Raw genomic sequence first — 20,027 nt, forward strand, 5'->3', positions numbered from 1 at the left:
AGGTACCAGATAAAGATACCAGATGGCCCGATACCAGGTAAATACCCGGCTGAATATTTGGCTGGGTATTTGGCTGAGTATTTGGCTGAGTAGTTCAGCGGTGAAGTTGTGAATTGATGGTAGTTAGGTCAGCTCACGATTAATGATCAACTACTTCGACCAAGCTGGGTAATGTGAGATCTTTATTATCTGTAAGTTGTCTATTAACATTTCGGATGTAGTTCAGCTAGAGGTTTTCAGTAGATTGGAGTTTGGGTGAATACGATATTTTATTTTGAAGACATTTTACAAAAATTCAAGGAAACTATAAATTTGCAACCAGACAAGATAACCACAAGAATACAACGTACACTAAGCAATTTGAAAGGAATCAGTAACCTTTATCATCCTTGAACACTTGATTCCCAACCAGGAAGAACTTGTACAATAATTTTATGCTTTTACTAAGTACAAACTATATATAGCCGTTAAAATTAACGTCAAGAAGCTGTGATTGGTGTCAGGTTGGTAGCTTTGGCTTTCTCACCGGGCTGTCTAGAGTTCTGCTTTCCAGAATTTTGCTTTCCAGAGTTTTGCTTTCCAGAGTTCTGCTGTCTAGAGTTCTGCTTTCCAGAGTTCTGCTGTATAGAGTTCTGCTTTCCAGAGGTTTGTTTTCCAGAAGTTTGTTTTCCAAAGGTTTGTTTTCCAGAAGTTTGTTTTCCAAAGGTTTGTTTTCCAGAGTTTTGTTTTCCAGAGGTTTGTTTTCCAGAGGTTTGTTTTCCAGAGTTCTGCTTTCCAGAGTTTTGTTTTGCAGAGGTTTGTTTTGCAGAGGTTTGTTTTCCAGAGGTTTGTTTTTCAGAGTTCTGCTTTCCAGAGTTCTGCTTTCCAGAGTTCTGCTTTCCAGAGTTCTGCTTTCCAGAGTTCTGCTTCGAACTGTTATGCCGGAGAGGACCAATGATCCTAACTGAAGTGTAAGTATATGGACAAAGCTTGATGAACTTTTTCGGGCGTTGTCCTTTGGCACAATATACCAAAACAGTAAACACCCTCTCTCTTCCACCGGTCGTTAAGATATCCAAAGGTTCTTTCATAGAAAGAAACTCGAAATGAGGAACGTTGTTAGGTTCAAAGTGGTCTTCGAAGTATAAGTGTTTGAGGTCTACACAAATCGGAGCATGGATTGTAAACTCTACTAGAATTGGATTTTTCGATGTGGGAACAGGGTTTATTGGTTTGCTTATTGTAGTATCTAATGGTCCTTCTGGGGAGATGCTCTTTGATCCAGAACGAGTTCTCGTAACTTTGAATGATTTTAAAGATTCAGTAAAAGCATCAGTGGACTCAGCAAAACCAGCACTATTACTTATTCGTATAGGTGGAGAAATTGTCGTTGCTTTAACTTCAGGAGACGGTGTAAGACTAGGCAGTTTAATTACGGGAATTTCTTCCCAGTCTCGATTATCTGGAGAAATCGTTTCAATATCTTTTTCAGACAGAGACATCGGAGCCAAAACCTCGAGGGTCAAAGATTCAGCAGAGCTTGAAGCCAAGCACGGTAGGGTGGGATCGCATGGCATACCAGGTGTACTTCTACTGGCAGTACTTCTACTGGCAGTACTTCTAACAAAGACGATCAAGTTTTGGTGAAAAATTTCAACGAGGAACAGATTTTTTTTTGCAAGCGAGAAAAATCGATTGCAACTTACAATAACTATTTAATATGAATACAACTTTTAATATGAATACAATTCTTAATATGAATACAACTTTTAATATGAATACAATTCTTAATATGAATACAACTTTTAATATGAATACAACTATTTATTAAGAATACAGAGTATTTAGGCTCCAACTAATTTAAAGACGAATTCATGAATATCTTTATGAAGAGGATTATTAAGATAGAATTCATCAGACAAGGCACTAACTTGATTAGCAATTGCTCTCCAACCAAAAATGAAATTAACAATTAAACCAACCATTAAACCAACAGCAACAATCAAGGGACCCAAGACATTATCTAAATGTCTTGAAGATCTTTCCATGATGATATCACGACGTTTATTAAAGATGAAATAACCCCATAAACCTGAAAAGATGGTTAAAGCAAAATAAATATAAGCCAAATTAGTAGCCAAAGTATAAGAATTAGCTTTATTTGTGGAAGAATAAATAATAAAAGTCAATGAACTTAACAAGGTAGTAACGTGTAACCAACGATTGAAAGTACGTTCATTAGCTAACCAAACTTTAGGTTCAATTTTCAAAGGACCAGCATTTTTAATTAAAGAATTTGGTTTTTCAATACCAATTGGTAAATCAATTTCTTCATCTTCCAGATCAACGTCAATTAATTTTGATAAAGTGTTTGGTAATTTCATTATTTTTGATAAAGTATTATTTTTTTTAGAACGTTGTAATAATTCTAATTCTTCATCGTCATCAATATTGAAATCATCACTACTTTCAATATCTGGAGGAGGAGAATTAATTTTTTTAGTAGGAGAATCTTCAATTTCATCAGATTGGTTAAAAATCGAGCCACTAAAAGATTTTGAACGAGGTTGGAAGCTAACTTGACCAGTATGATTTGATAACATTGATTTGAATTTTGACATATTTTCTTCATCATTCTGTTGTTTAATTAATTTTCGATGAGAATCAATATAAGCTTGTTGAGGATCAATTTTTATGTCTGATTCTAATTCATTAAACCAAAGAGGAATGTTATCTAATTTATCATCTTCTAAGAATAAAGTACTTATACCATGAATGAATTTACTAAAATTTGGAATTTCTTTAACCAATCCACTATTTACTAAATCATCAATCCAAACCAATTTTTTAGTTTTTTTAGATTTGATTTTAATTTCTAATTCGGCATAAGGAAATTTGGAATATTCACCTTTTCTTAACAAATTAAAAGGGTTACTAATTTTGCTATCGATATCTGATCTATGCCATTTATTTGGATTTCTAATTGGACGTTCAACATCAAAGGCATCTTCTCTAATGAAAAGTAAATCCGAATCAATAACAATACGAACTTTATCATCCCCAGGAATTTGGAAAGCAGTTCTTTTATAAACTGTTCTTATTGTTGGTTGAATGTTATTATCCTTAACAAATTTAATTAAGGAAGTTAAGTTTTTTTCAATTTCAGCGAGATTTTCTGGCAGTTCACCTTTTCTTTGTAATTTCTTCAAGTATTTTTCAACTGAAAAAGTTCTATTTATAATTGAATTAAGATACTTTTCTTTTATATTCAATTTTTCATCAACGTTATAGTGTTCTAAAGTTTGATCAAAATTTTTCTTTTCAATTGAAATTTTTGGTTTATTAATCAATTTCCCAATCCATTTGATTCTTAAAGTTGAAGTATTTGGGTTTTTAATCAAACGATTATTATAAATATCAAAATTTGAGTTATCAAAATATAAACAATTGATTAAAGAGTCATTCTTATCAATATTACTAAACTCATTACCAGAATTATTTTCTTCTTCATCGTCATCGGATTGATCATCACTATAGTAAGTTGGACTATCTTGATTATAAATTAAAACCGGTAAATGACGTAATATACTTGCTTTAACTTCCATTAAATTATCTGGATGAACCCAAAATTTAAAGGATTGATAATCTTGTGGATCTTCATTAAATGATGATAACTTTGATAATTGTTGATTAATATCGTAATTATCTCTTAAGAATTGAAATAATGCACTAATTTTATATAATAATGGACTATAATCTTCCAGGTGAAAGGGTAAATTTGATAATCTAACGTTCAACAAGGGTTTAACACTAAATTTTGGATGTAATCTATCATGTTTTTTAACAATTTTGATGAATCCCGTATAGTTCAATCTTTGGAAATGGTTTAATTCTTGAGTATAATTAAGAATTGAATCTAACTCATTTTGAAATTGATTAATATCCAAATCTTTATCCGCATTAGTTGTTTTAGCTTGTAAATTATTCAATTCATCGTTTAATTCATCAAATTTCTTTGCTTGGAAAGTATAAACTTTTTCTAAATCTGAATCCAAAGCGGCAACAAAATTTTGTTCATCCTTATCTGACCAGTTATTTTGCAATACAACTCCTTCCTTCAATAATTTCTTCAAATGAGTATAGTTAATATAGTACTGTTTCCAAGGAGCAAACGTCTCGGACTCCAACTTGGCTCCAAACAACATTGGTTCACTGGACCCACTCATTCCTGCTTGATTAATTGAAGTAGTTGGATTTTTCACTTTTTAAATATAATTTATTGATATTTCCCACGTGGGGGAAACATCGGTACACCAACAGGATCTACACCCTTACACCAAATCCCTTCTATTTACGATACTTACGATACTTACGATACTTACTATACTGATACTTACTCTACTTCCTCTACTTCATATACCATGCTACTTACTATACTGACTACTCCTCTGCTAGGCTACTTCTCTGCTATGCTACTTCTCTGCTATACCACTCCACTAGCAGTACTTCGCTGCTCACTGTAGACTCTTCAGAACGAACCTAATTAATTAATTAATTAATTAATACACAAATTGAACAATAAACTAATTGACAGGCATCGCTAATTTCATAGGGCATTAATTAAAGTTCAATAGTCATAGTCTTGTGGTGGAAATAGTTTATTACTGTTACTGTTACTGTACTGTTACCGTTACTGTTACTATTAACATTACTATTACTGTTACTATTAATATTACTATTACTGTTACTACTACTATTAGAGTATGAGATGCCTAGATGCTCTTTTGCAACCACATTCGAGCTCTTACTAGCTTGATACCAAGGTTCTTCAGCCTGGCTCAAGCTCGTGCTGTTTGGCTATCTCTCAATACTGGTTGAGCTGTGGATATGGGTTAATCCGTTTTCATACTGGACCATCTATCTGAACACTGGTTAAGCAGTCTTACAAGCACTTACTAACTTCTATGACTGGCATATCACGTGTACATAACAGCCGTTCGTATAGTGATATTTTGTACCTAATAAATTATCATTGGAAGCTGACTAGTAAGCATTCAACGATACAACCCGAGGCCCTGGCTGAGCTGAGGTGACCGTTCAGTCCAGAATGTAGTAATACCGGCCACCACTTGTACCGTGTATATCTCTACTGTCGTTAGTAAGATTGAATACTTGGTTATTGGTCTATCTTTTGATGTACGGAGGTGTTCACCAAATTTTTTTTCACTATCATTAGATTTACTTCAAAATAAGTACCAGACCACTATAGCTCTAGCATCCAGAAACAAACATTGGCCGGTCAGTTGGTTTTATTGATGATAAGGTTTCTAGCTAACATTTTCGACTCCATCTCCAGTTTTTTAACTCAAGTTTACATTAAAAAATTCTCTACAATTGAAGATTATGATAAACCACTGCGTTCAGGCAGTGTCAGTAATCAACCTGAAACCACAATTGAAGCAAAAGATAAGATGTTAACTGCATCTACAGAATCAGATTATGGTACTGACCTATTCCCCAGTGAAAATTCCCGGTATGCGTCTTATTATAAGCCGAAAACTCCATCTCCTGTTGTTATTACCGATGATGAAGATGATCCAGATATTTCCTTTGATTTAACTTTTTTAAATCAACCCGATTCACCTCCACCAAAACCAACTAGCGACTATGATAGGGTTGTATCGAATTTCTACTTCCCAGCATCTCCAATATCAAAATATAACTACTCATTCATTGATACTATAGTTGATGTAACTTCAACTTTAACTGCTAATGATTTTTTCAAGATTGATAAAAAAAATTTTTTGAATAAAATTACTAAAGAACGTTTATTGAAAACTTCAAAATTGAAAAAATTATCTCATGATCAATATAATCAAGTTTTAAAATTATGGAATTCAAATGATATTAATAAAAAAGTTAAATCTCGTTTTGCAATTGATATTACTATAAAAGATTTGAAAACTTTAAAAGGTACTAATTGGCTAAATGATAACATTATTGATTTTTATTTAAATCTTATCTCTCTACAAAATTCAAATATCTTCTGTTGGACAACTCATTTTTATACTACTTTACTTAAAAGAGGTTATTCGGGAGTGGCTAGATGGTCTAAACGTAAAAAAATAAATGTCAATTCAAAAAATTTAATCATTATTCCAATCAATATCTTAAGTACTCATTGGTCCTTAGCAATAGTTGATAATATCAATCTTACAATCACTTATTATGACTCTTTAAATTCTTCTGGTAATTTAAATGCTTTATTATTAATTAAAGACTATATGATTCAAGAAGCAGTTAAAAATAATTCTCCTCTTAATTATCATGATTTTAAACTCATACCTAATTTTAAAACTCCTCAACAAGAAAATGGTAGTGATTGTGGTGTCTTCACTTGTACTTGTGCTAATTTCATCGCTAATAATAAACCTTTAAATTATTCTCAAAATGATATGTCAACTATTAGATCAAGAATGTGTTTTGAGATTCTAAATGAAAAATTAATCGATTAACTCCTTTTAAAAAATCTTATTTAAAATACTCTTACTTTCATGACCGGTTTTTTCAATTTTACTAATTCTTTCTTCATATCCAATGATTTTATAAGTGCTTCCTTTAATTTTATCACTCAAGTAATTTAATCTTTCTTTTAATAAACTTAAATCATTCAATTGACTTATCTTATTAACTTCTTCTTCATACTTGACAATCTTTGTATTCTCAATATTAATTAAATTTGTATAATAATCAACTTCATAAAATTTAAAGATTTTCTCATCTCCAACTAAGTCCTGAAATGCTGCCTTATATAATGGCCTTCCGGTAGATATACTACTCAAGATTCCTTTATCTCTCTTCAAACTAATTAAATCATTTTTTTCTAAAGTTGATAATGTCATCATCGTTTCATTAGATGATTTAAATAATGGACATTTATTCATTTCTTCAAAACTTATCTCATCTTTATCACTTAATAACCTCATTATAGTCCAAATTTGTGCACTTGACCAGTTAAATTCCTTATTATCTGTATGATTCAAGAAAAACGTAGTCACTTGTTCTGCTGCTTGACTGACCATTTCATTCAATGCATCTTTAGGGGTTTCTCCGGATTTAATACGTCTGACAAAGGCTTGCAAATCTAACATTCTTCCTCCCAAAGGTTTCAAACAAGTGTCAATTTCGTGCTTGGCTTCAAAATCATTACCTAATTGATTGATCACGTATTGCTGTGAACTCTTTTCTGAAGCATCTGACAATGATATCGTCTTGAAAACTTGATTGGGTAATGAATCAGTCAAATGTTGTATACTTCCAACATCATGGGTGATATAAATAACATGGGCTAAATTACTTTGAATTAATTGAGCAGTCCAATCACTGAGTAGTTTATAAATGAAATCATGATTGCCATCGGTTTTCTTCATGAATTTATCAATAACAATAATTGGTTTTTCTTCAGGAAATTGCTGCAAATAATCATCTTCTTTGATAACAACTTGCTCTCCATTATGTCTGTTTCTTCTCTCAGTTGCTTTCTGATAGTCATTAAATCCAGAAAGTCCAACCGATCTGATTGCTTGAGTAGCCAACAGTAAGATGTTTTTCAATTGAGTTTCTTTGGATTCACTTAATCCCGATTTTTGACCAGTAACACTTTGAACTCCCAAATCAATAAATTGTGATACCGAATTGGTCCAGGTAAAAATAGGGAAGTATCCAACTTGATTAGCGAAGTTTTGAATTAACGAATTATCAGATCTTGACTTGGCTAAATTATCACAATCAATAAATAAAACTTTTTTACCCAATACTGGATCATTACCCAAGGTATGTTCCATAACAAATTCTTGTTTACCAGAACCTTTTGGACCTTTAATAATCATAAATGTATTAATATTTTCGTGTATCCATAATTTCAATTGTTTAATTCTTTCAAATCTTTCATTCCATAAAATATTAATTTTTTCGGAATCTCCAGATGATTGTTGTAAACCAATGATTTCTTCACAAGTTGAGTTCAAATGGTCATCAATATAATTATATCCAGTAGTAATCCAACCTTTAACGGTTTGAAAAGGGCTATAAATAACTTTGACATATTCGTTATCTTTATATTTCTCCAAAGAATACGTTTGACCAATTTTCAGTTCAATGAAAAATTGTCTAATCGGATCAAAAATAAGCACGGCAACGGTTGCAATAATAGCCAAAATTGTAGGAATCGAGATTCTTTGATGATTCACAATAAAGTCAGTAATATAATTGACTCTTTTAATTGGAATGTATTGTAAGTGCAATACAGTTTTCCCTTTATTCAATGATAAACCAGTAACACAATTTTTAGCACTAATGGCAGATTTAATACCACGGAAGATTATAGTTGCAAACGGATCTGCTTTAGGTGGAATGATATCTGTTATCAAACCGTACCTTCTGAATAACAAGTACAATTCCTCTTCAGTCAATGGATCACCTTCAAAAATCACTTTTATTCTTGAACTAGGAAATCTACTCAAATCTTCAATCCAAGGAACACCCTTAACTTGATGAGCAGTTGGATGGTTATTCCATATTAGGTTTTGAACAAATTTAAAGATGTTTTTATGAGAATCAAGTTCGTTTTCCTTAATATTTGATTCAATTTGATTGATAAACTCTTTGGAAGTCATATTTTGCGGAATTTGATATTTGACAAATGCCCCACCATCTCTTTTCAAAGGCACCAAATCGACGATCTTAGCATCTGATGGTAACGGATTAGTATCGGTATTGGTTAATTTCTCAACCTGTTCAATTACCTTTTCGTTAGTATATCTGTTTTGTACAGACGATAGCAAAAACCTAAAATATTTTTGGAATTGAAGTTTCGAAATAGCAAATGGATAAAGATGATTGAAATACAACACAGTTTCTGTTTGGTGCTGATACTCCAACACCCCAGTTGTTTCTGCAGAGTTGTCGGTATCAATTTGGTTATTCTCCTGCTTCAAGTTTTCAACATCCCAAGAATAATGTCTCACCAATTGATAACGGAAACCCTGAGGTCTCGACTTAGCAACCGAAATCCTTGATGGAACCAACAACCTTGTTGATAATCTGGAATACATTTCAAGTCAATTGATGTCGAAATACAATTAATCTCCTACAGGTGGCGATATATCGAATTTATATAAAAACCCCTGCTACTTTATTTGCTCTTTTTTTTTTCTTTTTGGCTGACCAGCCGCAAATTCGGAGATTATCAACTAACCAAAGGATCTTGATCTTCTACTAAGACTCCTGATTGCTAGGTTATATGGTTGAAAGTGTACTTAAAACTAGAGCACGTCTACAAAAAGTGAATGTATCAGATCAATTATCAACCAACAATGCAACCATTGTTGGCTCTACCTCCATAGCGTACCAAAAATATCCTATATGTACTGAGAAGTAGAGGCCAAATTGATCGTGAAGACATCATTCTAGGCTTCGCTTTGAATCATTATACCACGGAAGCAAAGGTATAAGGATCTTCGAAGAGGCCAGTATAACTCGGGTACTAAATGCAAAAAAACAAAAAAAAAAAAGAAGATATAATACCCCAGTTAATTCTTGCGGAAAAAACTCCAACTACAATCATGTCATTGCAGGTATCAGCGTATATTCGGTCTATGTAGACTTGGGTATCGATAACTGGAGGAAAAGAAGAAGCAGAAGAACTTGTTGTAGTAATGAAAATTTTTTTCAAATTTATACGGTACCGAAATCGTGCGGGTAACAGTAAACTGTGACTACATAATGAACTAGGGTCGAAAGGACATTAATATACAAATATACAGAAGAGAAATCTAATCAATGTTTGCCGAAGGAATGAAGGAATCAGGATGTTTCAAGAAATCGGTAGTTTTCAAAGGTCTGACTTGATTTGGATCCATGTTTGTAGTGACTTTCTTCCCACCTTTATAATTTTCTCTAATATATTCCTTCATGGATTTGAGAGCAGCTTCTCTGCAAAGTTCACGCAAGTCTGAACCACTAGAGCCTTCAGTATCGGCCACGATGGCTTCCAAGTCGAAGTCGTTTTCGTCGAGTTTAGCGTCCACCAAGATTTTTCTCAATATGGATCTTCTTTGTACCGAAGTTGGTCTACCAATTGAGAATTTCTTAGGGAGTCTTCTCATGAAAGCAGCATCGATATCGTGTTGTCTATTAGTAGCACCCATCACCATTATTCTACCATTGGAGACCAACCCGTCCCATAGAGTCATGAATTCAGCTTTCAACATTGAACTGACCTCATGATCGCTCGAAGAACGATCTCTTAAAAAGGAATCAATTTCATCAATAAATATAATACAAGGTTGTAATTTGTTTGCTAAGGAAAAAATGGCATCGACAATCTTATTGGATTCCCCATACCATTTGTCCATTATAGTAGACATTCTTATCAGCAAGAAAAAGGCTCCACTTTCCTTAGCAATGGCTTTTGCCAACATGGTCTTACCACAACCCGGAGGTCCATAAAACAATACCCCTTTTGGTGATTGGACCAAACTAGAATGGGCAGAAAACAAGTCTGGTTCGGTTAATGGTAAAATGACTGCTTCATGTAATTCATCAATAACTTCTTGCATCCCTCCAATATCTTCAAATGTAACGTTTATATCCTCGGGTGTTACTAATGAATTAAGCAATGATTTCTCATATTCATTGAAAACCAAATTCTTCAAGTCTGGATTCACTTGCTGTATTTTCTTCAAAACAGTGGCTCCTTTCTTCTTAGCTTCTTTGGTTTTAACAGAGTTATCAATAGAGTCGTTAAGAAGGTGATTCAACATATAATACATTGAGAGTCCTGCTCCCGTAAGGAAAAAGAGATCTCCCAAGAGCTTAAGATCAATCTTGACCCCCCACAATTCCAACTTGAGTTTATTCATTGTAGCTATCTATCCCGTAATCAAAAACTCTAATGTTCCATCAAGGAGGCGATTTGTTGGATAAAGCTGGAGTTGGACTTTTTTTCTAATCAAATGATAATCCTGTATATGCCAATCCACTAACAAAACTGAAAAAAAAAAAAAAGATTCAACATGCTTCTGATGAGATGAGTTTGATTTATAGAATACCTCAGCATTAGCATAAACGATGGCATTTGGAAAGGATAGGAGGTCTAGAAATGAAGAAGAACGCCATGGTATAAAACTTCCGGGTGAACTTCTCGACCAAATCAATTCTACTAGCTATGATAGCGATACAAGATTTAGTCAATTCAATAATAAGAAGAGGAAGAAGTCAGAGCCACAGATTTCAAGAAAGGAGAAGAGGAAACAAGAACGTAACTTGAAAAAGCATAAGAAGTCGAAGAACCAGCCGAACCAGAGAAGTTCAAAGGGTCACGAACAGACACCGCAACAGAGACATAGAAGTGAAGATGATCTTGAAGAAGACCTACAAGAAGACGATTCTATGAGAGCTTTGAAAGTGAAGAAAGCAAACGTAAGCGAAGAACACGACGATCCTTTGGCTGCCTTGAAAGCATTGAAACAGTTCAAAGGATCGAGAAGTAATGGTGATATTCGCATCGTAAAAGAAGATGATTTAGATGATGAGCTAAGTGAAAATGACCTAGGTGATGAACTAAGTGAAGATAATCTAGATGATAACGACTCAGCTGATGATCAGTTGGAGGAAGATGAGTTTCAAGGTTTCGATGAAGATAGCAGAGGCAGTGAAGAAGAAGTTGATGAAGAACTAGACTCAGACGATTTTGATGAAGAAATCGACGACGATGAAGAGATTCCAGATGATCCTCTTGCACAATTAAAAGCTTTGAAAGAGGCCAAGTCAAAAGATAAACCCAAGGAAACGAAAAAAGGTAAAAGCAAAGCTCCTGAGCCTGAATTGGTTCCTGATTTCTCTCAGTCGGGCGGTAGAGAAGAGGACGATATGGAGTTCTATGCCAAAAAGTTAGGTTTGAAAAATGGTAAGAAGTCAAAATTGTCAAAGGAAGACGATGACGATCTTATTGGTGGGTTGCTTGATGGTTTGGACTTTGACTATTTGGACGGGTCTGAATCAAAAGAAACAAAAGACTCAAAAGATACAAAAGCCTCGAAAGGTAAGGATTCCAAAAAGAATAGCGATCTTCCTTTTAGCTCAGATGATGAAATAAGTGAAGGTGATTTTGATTCAGATTTAGGCTCTGAACTCGAAGGTTTAGAGTCGGAATCTGGTGAAAGCGACGATGAAGATACACCACGAGTCAAGGAAAACCCTTATGTTGCACCTGTACAAGATAATTCAAATTCAGAAGATGAGACTGATGGGAATGGTGAAGCTCCTAAAAAATACATTCCTCCTGCATTACGTCGTAAATTAGCATTAGAATCTTCAGAAGTCTCTCCCGAAATATTAGCTCTTCAAAAATCCATCAAGGGGCCCTTAAATAAATTATCGGAAGCTAACATTGGATCAATTGTGAATGAAATCAATGGTCTATACACTTCTTATTCAAGACATCATGTCACAGATAACATTGTTTCTATTGTATTGGATAGTATAGTTCAACAAGGTAGACTTCTTGATACTTTTGTTTATTTGCATGCTTCATTAGTTGTTGCTATTTATCGTTTACAAGGTGCTGAGTTTGGTGCTTTTTTTATTCAAACATTGGTTGAAAAATTTGAAAAATACCAAAAGGAAGATACCCAAGGTAAAGAAGCTTCTAACGTAGTATCCTTATTATCCTCAGTTTATATGTTTCAATTAGTCTCTTCAAAATTGTTATACGATATCATTAAAACATTAATTAATGACCTTAATGAAAAAAATGCAGAGTTATTGGTAAGATTAATCCGAAACTCAGGTAATCAAATGAGATCTGACGATCCTTCCTCGTTAAAAGATATTGTTCTTTTGATTAAAAATAAAGCATCTTCACTTACATCAGATCAATTAAATACTAGAACTCAATTTTTAATTGAAACTATCACCTCTTTGAAAAATAACAAGCTTAAGATTAATAACGAGTCAAGTCACCAGTTGACTATTAGATTGAAAAAATTCTTGGCCACTATCAATAATAATAAATTCAATGATCCAATTCAAGTGTCGCTTGATGATATTCATAATGTTGAAACAAGAGGAAAATGGTGGCTAGTTGGTTCTGCCTGGAAAGGACTTGATAACAACACGGAAAGTACAGAAGTAAACGTTAATCAAGAAGCTTTGGATGATATCTTAGATAATGCTGAACCCAATTGGATGGAATTAGCTAGACTGCAAAGAATGAACACAGATATTAGAAGAGCCATCTTTGTTTCGATCATGTCAGCTAATGATTATGTTGATTCTCTTACTAAATTGGATAAGTTAGCCTTGAAAAGGTCTCAAGAAAGAGAAATACCTCGTGTCTTAATGCATTGCACAGGTGTTGAACCTGCTTGGAACCCATACTATGGAGTTTTAGCAGCAAAATTATGTGATAGTCATCAACACAGAAAAACTTTTCAATTCATGCTTTGGGATTTACTAAAAGAATTAGATGGTCCACAAGATAATGATTCTGAAGCAGAGGACTTCACGGGTTTCGATAATGATGAAGATGATGAAAGCAAATTGAAAAGGATTCTCAATTTGGGTAGATTTTACGGTTTCCTTTTAGCTGAAGGTTCATTGCCTTTACACATTTTAAAAAACATCAACTTTTTAACTGCTGCTAGTGACAGTAAATTACTTTTGGAAGTATTATTCGTCACCTTATTGGACAACATTGCTAAGAAGTCACAAGTCAATGCTGTAGGTACTGGATTGAAATCAAAAAAGGGTCAAGACCAAAAATTTGATGATAGAATATTAATCGAAAGGTTGTTGAAAGCCAGGGAACAAAAATCTTTATTAAGAGGGTTGCAATATTTTTTGGTTGAAAAAGTACAGAAGAGTGACTTCATCAGTGGTAAAAAACAAAGAAAGAGAATTGATTGGGCCATTAACTCTTTGCAAGATATTATAGATGAATTCTTGAGAGAATCTGCAGACTGAATACAAGTAATTAAAGTTTACCTATGTACATTAATCTATAAATCACTTCTACTTAATTATGCATTATATAATTCTTTTTAATATAGCGACAGACTCGACATGCTTTGTTTGTGGGAAGAAGTCAAATCCTACAACATCTTGAATTTCATATTGTACAGACCCATCTTGTTGCAATAAATTTAACATTTGTAAATCTCTTGCCTGAGTGAAAGGGTTACAACTGATATACACAACCATCATGGGTTTAAATTTAAGAAGTTGTTTTAAAAAACTTTCATTTGATCCTTTACGGGAAGGATCCATTATCAAGATAGATTTGTCACCTGTCACTTGTGAATCAGCAAACACTTGATTTGAGAACAAATCTTCGGAGTTTCCAGCAATGAATTCAGCTTTTTCTGGAAGCTTTAGGCCGTTGAGGCTTGCATTATGCTCTGCATACTTAATAGACTTTTTGGAAATTTCTATCCCAAATATCTTTCCATCTTTCTCGGGAACCTCTTTAGAAAGTGAAATACCAAAAAAACCTGAACCACAGTATGTATCAACTATATATTTGAAATTTAAATTACTTTCGTGAATATGATACTTGATATAATCAATTACTTGTGGTAAGATATAAGAGTTGTTTTGAAAAAATTCAGAGGCTTCAAATTGGAATACAAAGTCCCCAACCTTTTCAGTAACAACCTTTCCTGTGTCTGTTATACAGACTTGATCAAAATCCCCTGTTTTATGATCAAGTCTAATGCTGTCTCGCAAAAAAAGAGTAGGACTAATCTTAGCCTTTATTCGTTGCTTGGTCAGCATTTTATTTATCTGTACTCTATCTAACTCTTCAAGAACTTTGGATTTTAATTTAGGAAATTCTTGGTTGATCAGAGGTGTTGCGATTGGACAATGATCTATGTCAACAATACCAACAGGGTCATGTATGTCATTAAAACCAATTTTTGTATCTAAAGGTTTCACATCTCTTCTAGGTTTGAAATGAGGAGTGATTTTGGTTCTGTAAGAATATTGCATCGGAGAATCCATAACGCTCCCAAATCCGTCAGCCCTTTTAGCTTTGAATTCTTCATAAAGTGATGGATAGTAAAATTTAAATGCTCTTTGAATGACGCTTTGCTTAAAGCGAAGCTGGTCATCATTATTCATCATTTGTAATTGACACCCCGAACATTGATCAAAGTTGGAGCAGACTATAAGTCTATCATTTCTGCGAGTGAGCCTCGACCTCGAATTCAATACTTTTACTAATTCACCTTCTGAATGTATAGCCATATGTCTTCCTATCTTTACATCTATAATATCACCTGGAATTGCCTTTGGAACTCTCACAACAGTATGACCGGCTTGGGCTTGATCGTTTAAGTATGACCGTCTTGGAACAAAACAAAGGCCATCTCCATTAGAAGTCAAATAAATAACTTCAACTTCATGAGCAATAGAATTCATCAGGCCTGGTTGAGAGTACAGCTCTGCTAGATCGCTTGGGATTTCGAGATCTTTTACAGCTAAATCTAACTGATTTGTACTATTGAAAATATCAAGAGCCTCTTGTACTTCATGAAAGAAAACACTAACCCTTGATGCAACACCGGCTTCATCTCTCTTGGATTTGAGAAAATGTTTCCAATATTTTCTAGGTTTAATCTCATTTCCTACTTGGTCTTGGATTAGAACAGATTTTGAACTATTTCCTGGAATATTACTGGGAGTAGTGGGTTTTAACTCTATACTACTTTTACTAAAGCTTCGAGTTGCAAATATGTTCTTTGGATAACGATAACGCCCCGATCGTATTGAAGCTATCATATCAAGCTTCAGTGTGTTCCTAATCATCTCATCCGATAGAAAGAGACTTTAGTTTTGAGATGGGATAAGCAAAATCCTGCTCGCTTTTATTGGAGAAGAGAACAATTACTTCAGCTGCGAATTTTTGATTTTAAATCTCTAACTACATCAATTTGTCTATAAAAATATCCATTAACACGTAAATATATTAGTTTCGAAAGCGGTTGGAAGCGGAGAAAAAAAAATTTGAAGATTAAAGAAATGTGAAAGAGCTAACAATTCAAAAGATACGTAAGAAGAGAATATGTAGTAACTAAGCTGCAGCATCGGTAAGAGGCACTTGAGTTTCTTCCTCAGGGTAATCTCTCAAATCCAAAGTGACTGTTTTGGAGCTGTTTTCCTTTTGTTCTCGATAAATACCAACAAGGGCATCTGATTTTTCAAATAAAGAGCTCTTTAAAGATATGACAATAAATTGGAAATCTGGTCCAGCATATTTTTTAAGGTAATTAGCAACTTTGTTGACGTTTGAATTATCCAAAGCAGCATCAACTTCGTCAAGAACGAAAAATGGCGATGGTTGATAGGAATGGATTGCAAATAATAAAGCTAATGCTGCAACGGTTTTTTCACCACCCGATAATAATTCCATATCTCTGAATCTTTTCATTGGAGGCATAGCATGATACTTTATACCAGCACCATAAGGTTCGTCTTCGTCTTCCAACGTTAAGTAAGCAGATCCACCTAATGGCGAGGCAGCTGATTTTGTTAATTCTTTGTAAATCAGATCAATTTCACCAGAAATATGATCAAAAGCATTCATAAATAAGTCGGTTCTTCGTTGTCTTACATCATTGAAAGCATCAACGATTTTTTGCTCCTTTTGTCTTGCTTTTGTAAAATCTTTATCGAATGATTTCAATTTTGTTTCGACTTCTTTCAATCTTTCCACAGCCTTGGCATTTGGTGTGAGTTGCTCCAATTCACCAATTACTGATTCAAGTCTTGCTTGTAATTCAGCTTCTATTTTCAAATTGAAATTTTCACGTAAACGTTCACTTAATAAAGAATAATCCAACTCTATATCGTAAACTTCTTTAATCAAAGTGTCGGTGTCATCACTAAGAGAGAAGGATTCCAAGAACCCATCTTTAAAAGGGATATCGATACTGGAAATTTTACAGTTTTTCAAAATATTGACCCTTTCAGTATCTACTTTAAGTAAAACTTCACCAACGTTGGTAATCGCTTTATTCATATTTTTGATTTCTCCTTCAATTTCATTAACAGTAGACTCAAGGGATTTAGAACTTTTCAAACTTTCTTGGAGAACGTTAACTGCAGCCTCTTTTTCGGAGCGAGTGACATCTAACTCTGCTTCGAGACCATCTGATACACTCTTGATTGATTCTATTTGTTCATCAACGGTAGCAAGGTTTTCATTGTGTTTTATCAAATCTTCCCGTAACTTCTTTTCTCTTTCCTCTATGTCACGAAGACGATCATCTTGAAACTCTAATTGGTTAGTTAGGGATGCAATCGTTTTAGTGAATTGAGTTCTTTCTTTGGCTTTGTTTCTCAAGGAAGAACCATGAAGGTTTTCATAATCTGTTATACCATTTGTGAATCCATGTTTACGAGAGAATTCGGAATAGATTTTGTCTTGTAACTTTTTAATTTTTGTATGGGTTTGATTCAATTTTGAATCAACATCCTTCATTGAAGAGTTTTGGTTTTTGATATTATTTTCCAATTCTTTTATCAAATCATTGTGAAATTGAATTTCTGATTTCCTTTCATTAATCTTTCTTTCAATGTTTGATGTTTGATTTCTCAAAATTGGGATCTTATCCTCAATCAGGTGGATTTCTTCCATAAGCATATTAATTTCAATTTCTTTTGGTCTCTCTTCTGCTAAACTAGCCAAGGATGTTGTGAGATCATCTTTTCTTTCGGTGAGAGCCTTCCATTCAGTCTTATCCCATCTCATGGAGCCAGGTGATTTATTTTCTTGCTGACCAGCAGTCATCAAACCAGATTTGTGAATAACTGAACCATCCAAAGTAACCAATTTGTTATCTAAGTTATGATGGGATTCCCATTTTAATTCCCTTGCAGTATCAATGGTGTCCACTACGACAGTATCACCAACAACATACTTGATAGCCTTTTCTAATGAAACGTCTTCAAAATCAACTATATCAATTGCAGGTTTGGCATGAGGATGAACGGTTCTTAAATAATTAAGATTAATAGGATCGTTAACCACTGAGTCAAGAGGTATAAAAGTAGCAACACCTGCACGTCTCTCTTTCATAATTTCAATACACTTATAAGCAGTGGAGGTGTTTTCAACAATAATGGCATCGAAATTCCTTCCTAATACAGTCAGGAGAGCATTTTCAAATTTCTGTTGGGAAGGACGAACTAATTCATAAACGAGTCCCCTAATAGCACCTTCTTTGAAGGAATTCTTCAACATGGATACATTTTCTCTCAATTTTTTTTGTTTATTTGATTCTCTTTGTTGGGAAGATAATTCATCCAATCTGATCAATACATTACGTAATTGAGTATTTAATTCTAGTTCTTCGAAATTTGCTTCTTCTTTTCTTTTGATCAAACCATCTTTCATGTCTGATTTCTCTCTTTTCAAAGTCAAGAGGTCATTAAGTTCGGTAGTTAAATCGACAAGTTTAGGTTTTAACTCAATACCAATAATTGATTCTAGTTCTGATATTCTAGAAAGAGCATTATTTTTTTGATTATTATAATTATTAATATTGGAGCTTATCAAGTCTTTCTCATTGAACAACAAACTGAGGTCCTGTTCCAATTGAGAACCCCCATTTGCCAAAAATTCATCTCTTAATTCCTCATATTCCTTGATTGCTTCTACTGAAATAGTGGAATTTTTAGCTGATTCAATGGCTTTGCTTTCAAATTGTCTGAAAAGCCTTCTCGTATCATGAAGTTTCTTTTCGATCTTTTTCTTTTCAAGTTTTTGCTTTGTTATATCTTCTTGAATATCTTTTATTTTTCCTTCACACAAATGAATTTTACTAATCAATGATTTCCTACTTGCTTGAATAGGGAATAATTCTCTAGTTTTAGACTCGGATTTAGAAGTCAAGTCTGATATTTGTTGATCTATTTTCTTCACATGAAGATCTCTTTTTGAATATTTTGAAATGATGTTTTTATAAGATTTTTCTTCTTGCGATAGTTTGTTTTGCAAATACTTCAATTCCTTTTTCTTATCCTTCAAATCATTCAAGAGGTTATCATGCTTTTGCTCACTATGGTAAAGCTTGTACAAGTGAATCATTTTGATAAGTTTATTTCTCTCAGTCAATTTGTTTTCAAATAGCTCTTGTTCGATAAGTTGTTCTTTATATTGTTTAGATTCAGAATTTAAAGTTCTCTTTCTGGAGAAGACTGAAGTAGAAAATTCATGTGCTTTATCTTGTTCTTCTTTTAATCTTTCATATTCACTAGTGAGCTCATTGGATCCACTAATTGTTTCTATTAGACTAGTCAAATCTTTAGGGGATTGAGCAGCAATCTGTTCGACGTCACCTTGAAAAACTAGGAAATTTCTAGCCTTAATCAAAATATTTTCTGCTTTCAAAACCATTGAATACTGCAACGCCGTCACCGTTTTATCGTTGATTTTATAATCACTGTTACCATTTGCTGTAATCGTCCGTTTCAAATTCAATCGCTCTCCATTAGATTTTTCATAAATCGCAATAACGTGTGCTTTAGTGGGATCTCGTGAAATATCTTCAGCTGTATTTTCAATTATCGAGCTATTGGCACCACGACGGCCTCGGTATATCAAGTCTTTCAAGTTGGATGACCTCAAATGCGATGATTTCACCCCCAAGACAAACGAAATGGCATCCATCATATTCGATTTCCCAGCACCATTGGGCCCAATGATTGAAGTGAACGATGACGTACCAAACCCGATCACCGACGTACCTCGGTACGACTTGAAGTTATGAAGCTCCAATCCAATAAGTCTACCCATGCTTTCGTTTCAATACAGGTTGGTTCTATTGAAGAAAGAGTGATTTAAACGCTGATGTGATGGATCTTTTTGTTTATCGTAAAGTAAGACGCGTCTCTTTTTTTCATATTTGATGCAAATGTCGTGCACTGACGAAAGCTCAAATATCAAAAAGAGATTCGGCCGATAAGACTTGATGGTGTACGGG

General features: G+C 33.8%; 8 protein-coding genes across 8 annotated transcripts; 2 read left to right on the forward strand and 6 right to left on the reverse strand.

Moving 5' to 3' along the window:
* Nucleotides 1–323: 323 nt before the first annotated feature.
* HYPBUDRAFT_152509 (uncharacterized protein) lies at nt 324–1,583 on the reverse strand. The gene has a single exon (XM_020221056.1). It carries the CDS (start codon nt 1,554–1,556, stop codon nt 480–482), a length of 1,077 nt encoding a protein of 358 aa, XP_020076724.1. The 5' UTR covers nt 1,557–1,583; the 3' UTR covers nt 324–479.
* A 240-nt stretch (nt 1,584–1,823) lies between these two features.
* VTC3 (vacuolar transporter chaperone) lies at nt 1,824–4,184 on the reverse strand (the record flags this gene model as incomplete). Its single annotated transcript, XM_020222197.1, has 1 exon — nt 1,824–4,184. The coding sequence occupies one exon, from the start codon at nt 4,182–4,184 to the stop codon at nt 1,824–1,826; it is 2,361 nt and encodes a 786-aa protein (XP_020076725.1).
* A 1,110-nt stretch (nt 4,185–5,294) lies between these two features.
* Nucleotides 5,295–6,466, forward strand: ULP2 (SUMO protease; the record flags this gene model as incomplete). The annotated part of the gene is made up of 2 exons (XM_020223505.1): nt 5,295–6,368; nt 6,455–6,466. 2 exons carry the CDS (start codon nt 5,295–5,297, stop codon nt 6,464–6,466), a joined length of 1,086 nt encoding a protein of 361 aa, XP_020076726.1.
* Nucleotides 6,467–6,500: 34 nt separating this feature from the next.
* HYPBUDRAFT_107076 (uncharacterized protein) lies at nt 6,501–9,092 on the reverse strand (the record flags this gene model as incomplete). The annotated part of the gene is made up of 1 exon (XM_020218520.1): nt 6,501–9,092. The coding sequence occupies one exon, from the start codon at nt 9,090–9,092 to the stop codon at nt 6,501–6,503; it is 2,592 nt and encodes an 863-aa protein (XP_020076727.1).
* A 632-nt stretch (nt 9,093–9,724) lies between these two features.
* HYPBUDRAFT_122293 (uncharacterized protein) lies at nt 9,725–10,940 on the reverse strand. The gene has a single exon (XM_020219279.1). The coding sequence runs from the start codon at nt 10,899–10,901 to the stop codon at nt 9,813–9,815; it is 1,089 nt and encodes a 362-aa protein (XP_020076728.1). The 5' UTR covers nt 10,902–10,940; the 3' UTR covers nt 9,725–9,812.
* Nucleotides 10,941–11,072: 132 nt separating this feature from the next.
* On the forward strand, nt 11,073–14,011 carry SGD1 (Sgd1p). The gene has a single exon (XM_020219280.1). It carries the CDS (start codon nt 11,110–11,112, stop codon nt 14,002–14,004), a length of 2,895 nt encoding a protein of 964 aa, XP_020076729.1. The 5' UTR covers nt 11,073–11,109; the 3' UTR covers nt 14,005–14,011.
* Nucleotides 14,012–14,067: 56 nt separating this feature from the next.
* Nucleotides 14,068–15,840, reverse strand: HYPBUDRAFT_137185 (uncharacterized protein; the record flags this gene model as incomplete). Its single annotated transcript, XM_020219626.1, has 1 exon — nt 14,068–15,840. The coding sequence occupies exon 1, from the start codon at nt 15,820–15,822 to the stop codon at nt 14,068–14,070; it is 1,755 nt and encodes a 584-aa protein (XP_020076730.1). The 5' UTR covers nt 15,823–15,840.
* A 150-nt stretch (nt 15,841–15,990) lies between these two features.
* Nucleotides 15,991–19,878, reverse strand: SMC1 (cohesin subunit). Its single transcript, XM_020222523.1, has one exon. The coding sequence runs from the start codon at nt 19,838–19,840 to the stop codon at nt 16,115–16,117; it is 3,726 nt and encodes a 1,241-aa protein (XP_020076731.1). The 5' UTR covers nt 19,841–19,878; the 3' UTR covers nt 15,991–16,114.
* Between the last annotated feature and the right edge of the window lie 149 nt (nt 19,879–20,027).

Source organism: Hyphopichia burtonii (assembly GCF_001661395.1).
Source record: "Hyphopichia burtonii NRRL Y-1933 unplaced genomic scaffold HYPBUscaffold_3, whole genome shotgun sequence".
Taxonomy (NCBI): Eukaryota; Fungi; Ascomycota; class Pichiomycetes; order Serinales; family Debaryomycetaceae; genus Hyphopichia; species Hyphopichia burtonii.

What these genes read in the sequence shown, in the direction of transcription:
- HYPBUDRAFT_152509 (XM_020221056.1), bottom strand. Translation starts at nt 1,556, where the DNA reads ATGCCATGCGATCCCACCCTACCGTGCTTGGCTTCAAGCTCTGCTGAA.
- HYPBUDRAFT_122293 (XM_020219279.1), bottom strand. Translation starts at nt 10,901, where the DNA reads ATGAATAAACTCAAGTTGGAATTGTGGGGGGTCAAGATTGATCTTAAG.
- SGD1 (XM_020219280.1), top strand. Translation starts at nt 11,110, where the DNA reads ATGGCATTTGGAAAGGATAGGAGGTCTAGAAATGAAGAAGAACGCCAT.
- SMC1 (XM_020222523.1), bottom strand. Translation starts at nt 19,840, where the DNA reads ATGGGTAGACTTATTGGATTGGAGCTTCATAACTTCAAGTCGTACCGA.